Raw genomic sequence first — 4,125 nt, 5'->3', positions numbered from 1 at the left:
CAGAGGCGGTGCGAGGAGGGGAAGCGGGAGCCGCGCACCGCCCCGGAGGCAGCGCGCCGGGAAGGGATCGCGGGAGGCAGCGCCGTGCCCGGGCACTGCCCGTGCGGGGAGCGGCCACGGAGAGGCACTGCTCCACCAGGGCACTGCCGGGATGCTTCGCTCCCAGTTGGTTTCTGTCCCGTGCGTTTCCAGCACAGCCCAGCCGGCGGCACGGGGCACTTGGTGTAAGGAACTCAAGAGGGGTCCAAACGTGCTGTGTTCAGAGGGATACAATACTTTAAGATGCACACTCTAATTGCTGTCAAACCATTACCTTCCCTGAGCGCCAGGGTTGCTGAAATTGTCCCCTGGTATCTGACTCCCGGCATGAGTCAGGGAGACAAAAGGGGGAGGTTTGGAAGGTGAGTCACAATAATTCAACTGCAGGGCTGGGGTTTATCCTTTCAACATGTCCCAAGCATGGCTCATCCCAAGGCAGTCTGGAGGTGAATTAAACCACGGTAGTTTCCCCAACTTTCAGCCAGATCAAGACTTTTCTGAGCCCTTTTCCTCTAGATACGCAGGATTTGCTGGTCTGTTGAACATCTCGCTTTTTTATACATACTAACACTGGTCTATGTATTTTATAACACACACAAGCATAGTAAAAAAAATTGTTTATTAAAGCAGTTACAAGTTCATGTAACTCACTCTCCATTATAAATATTAGTTATTTTACAGATAAAACATCAAGCGTGTTTGTCTAGGGGTTGGGGTTTTTTAATTTCATTTTTTATTTTTTACTAAAAACAAAGTATTTTCCTCCCAGTTTAAACATGTTTCTTACTCATCCACACGATCTTGAAAGTATTCATCCACAAGAGGAGATTTATCTTCTTCACATTCCTGTAAAAAAACCCCAGAAAAATATAAACCTTCCTGGAATGAACACAGGAATCATTAGGAGACTTTGAACAGTCATGCAGGAAAACATCTTAGTGATCTCAGTGGTCCTTTCTGGCATTTGAAGGTTAAAACTCTGTTATTGAAAATCAAACCAATACTTTTAAACAACCATTTGATCAATCTGCATTTGCAAGACAATATTAAAGAATTTCATTTTTATAACTAAATGAAGATTATACAAGCATTGTCATTGAAAGACTAAACATGGTTTATTTTAAACCATACTAAGACAATAATTTATTAGCATGGCAAAGAACATATTTATATGATAACTTCTATTATGGATATTTTTAATTTTTTCATCTTCTCACCAACAGTCCCTTACCTTTGGTTCTTTAAATTCCAGATCCTCTCCGTACTGAATGGTGAAGTCGATGTGCTGCAGGACGATGTTGATGCTTTCCTCATCAGAGCGATCCAAAGGCAGGAATCGAACCATGCCATAGTCATCAATCTGCACAAGGATTCAAAGGATGTTGGCAGGGAAATGCACAAAGTTCATTCTCAATCACAGCACTCAAAGCCACTTCCTTAAACCACTCTTTTCCGGACTTCTAAAACACCATTTAAAGTCACACTGCAAACCAATGACAATTCCCTACTGAGAACACCTGGCTACCAGTAAGTTCTACACAGCAGCAAATTCCCAAAATTGCCAACAGAAAAGAATTCAAAGAAAATGTATTGGCTATAATCCAGATATCATGTGTATCATATCAGGAGTATCAGGAATCTCATGCTAATCTGAAAAAATAAAAAACTGAGTTAAAAGAGGCAAAAAGTGATAGTGAATTTTAGGGTACCAGCTCAAAAGCAATATACCTACCAATCCACATATAGATTTGGTCAGTTTTTTAAACCTTTTGCTTTTCAATATATTTGTAGAATCTTCAATCATAGAATACATATCTGGATCCAAGTACCTGGAGAAACAAAGTCATCATCAACATTGAAAGTTTGTCATTCAGAATGACAAAAAAGATCTAAGATAAATTATTTACAGAAAAATCCAGAGATCAGTACAAACATGGAGCTATTCTTTTGACTCTGACTAAACTAACCAGCCTACCCAGATGTTTAAAGATTATTGTTTGAAATAAACAAAATCCATCTTCTCCCATTCCAACAGAGTATGTTTTAATTGTGGGAAACATTAGACTCAACTTTCAGTGAACTTTGCCTCAGTATATTGTACTACAGAGTAAATAATTTTTTGGAACTTACTTTTCTATTTCCTTCTTGGCTTTCTTGCTCAGCAAATCCATTTTGGTCATGACGTTAATCTGTGGGATCTCCAAAGATATCATTGCACTGAGAGCTGCCAGGATTCCAGAAATAAACTTGAAGAGGATGAGAAATGATGTATTAAAGTACAGAAAAACACAACACAAACATGCAGGACACTCACCCACAGGCCAAATCTGGTCATGAATATATGGAACATGGACACAAAGCCATGTGAGGAATCATTCTCTCTGTTGGAAAAAGGAGGTGCCAAGTACCCTCTCAATTTTTGGAGCCTCAAATATGGATCTGCCACTGAAAAGAGCATTAAGAAAACCCAAACCCTTCTTGGGACAGTTACTGCTAAATAGGGAAGGTGGCCTGCTTGTTCTTGGGGTCTGAGGAAGCTCTCATGGAATCACAAAAGAATTTAGGTTGGAAGGGACGTCTGGAGGTTACCTGGCTCCTACAACTGCTCAAACAGAAGCACTTCCAGGTCAGGCCAGGCTGCTCTGGGGTTTGCCCAGTCAGGTTTTGACTCTGTGAATGCCTGTCCCAGTGTGAGCACTCTCACAGTGCTGGCTGTCTTTCCATCCATCTGGGACTGTCCTTGCTGCAGGCTGTGCCTGAGGCAGCTGATGACAGCAACCACATCTCCCTGGCCCTGGCAATTTTTTCCTCTGGGCAAACCCAGCTCCTTGAACGGCTCAGACTTGTTGTTCTTTATAAAAATGAACTTTATCAACAGATTTCAAATGGATACCTTGAAAGATTCCACCATGAACTGAGAATCCACGAGGAAAACTCCACAGACACGGAATTCCCACTGCTGCAGCTGCTCCACCAACTGCTTCATCACTGGCAGGTGTGTGTAGAGCTCAATCTGACCTGGGGCACACTCAGGATGTTAACAGGTTGCAATTTGAAGCAAACAGCAACAGTCCACAGTTATATGTTGACAGGGGAACTGCACTTAGATAAAAACTGGTGAGGAAAGCACCATCTTTTCAGGCAGCTCTGACTGTGTTTGGGTGAAGTGGAAAAGAAATAAAAGGGGTTTTTTCCTCTTTTGGTCTCCAGTTAGTGTTAGTTTGCAGTTGCCACAGCTGATGATGCTACCAAGCATCTGTGCAGTCACCCAGATCAGCCCAGGACCAAGTTCACTCCTGAGACACCTGAAAGTGACTCTGACAACTGTTAACACCTCAACAAAATGGGAATTATCACAACAGTCTACAACCAAATTTTCCAATGCTTACGAAGAGCGATACCAAAACATTGGCACGTGCTTACCTGGGCAATCAAACAAAACATAGTCATCCTCCACGTGCCCGAGGCTCTCCTCCAGCCAGCTGAAGTTATTGGCAAAGTATTCCATGCAAAACACCAAGCCACCATTGGGGCCAAACCTCAGGGACTCATCTTCCATGACATCGTCCACTTCTATCAGCTCGCGGATGTCTGTGACACACAAACGGCACCAAAGGCAGGGAATGAGCTCTGCGGGCTGGGAATGGGCTCTGCATGTGGCCAGGTCAAGATGCACTTTTCTTTTATCATCTTTGTGCAGACACAAACACTGTTGTTGCTCTCAAAGCTGAGGCACCTGCCCGTACATCTCAATCACTGGTGCAGGTAAATACAGGGATTGAGCAGGAGCTGACACAGGGCAACAGCCCCTGATGCGAGGAGTTATCCCTGGTACAAGAGCGCGTTAATCTCTGACATCTCTGAGTACTATTTACTACCAGACTAGAATTATTCAGAGATTTAAGGCTCACACGCTATCTTATTGAAACGATTTTCCCACATCTTCCCCCACTGCTGCACGGGCTCCGTTTTAGAGGAACAGAACCGGTCCGGTCTCACGGGCAGGGGTTGGCTGGGAGCCCAGCCGTGCCGGGGCCGCCGCTCACCTGCCATGACGGGGTAGCTGAAGAGCCCGGCCGCCGGGGT

The 4,125-nt window shown here is 44.0% G+C and overlaps 1 protein-coding gene across 1 annotated transcript; it reads right to left on the bottom strand.

The window, feature by feature from the left end:
- Positions 1-639: 639 nt before the first annotated feature.
- On the bottom strand, positions 640-4,125 carry GPN3 (GPN-loop GTPase 3; the record flags this gene model as incomplete). The annotated part of the gene is made up of 7 exons (XM_005424072.1): positions 640-885; positions 1,271-1,399; positions 1,772-1,868; positions 2,170-2,285; positions 2,933-3,057; positions 3,463-3,630; positions 4,086-4,125. Coding segments are annotated over 7 exons (738 nt in total), but the record flags the coding sequence as incomplete, so codon positions are not given.

Source organism: Geospiza fortis, unplaced genomic scaffold (genome assembly GCF_000277835.1).
Source record: "Geospiza fortis unplaced genomic scaffold, GeoFor_1.0 scaffold145, whole genome shotgun sequence".
NCBI classification, from domain to species: domain Eukaryota; kingdom Metazoa; phylum Chordata; class Aves; order Passeriformes; family Thraupidae; genus Geospiza; species Geospiza fortis.
Note: the sequence above shows the minus strand (reverse complement) of the source record. Positions and strands in the feature narration are given on the sequence as shown.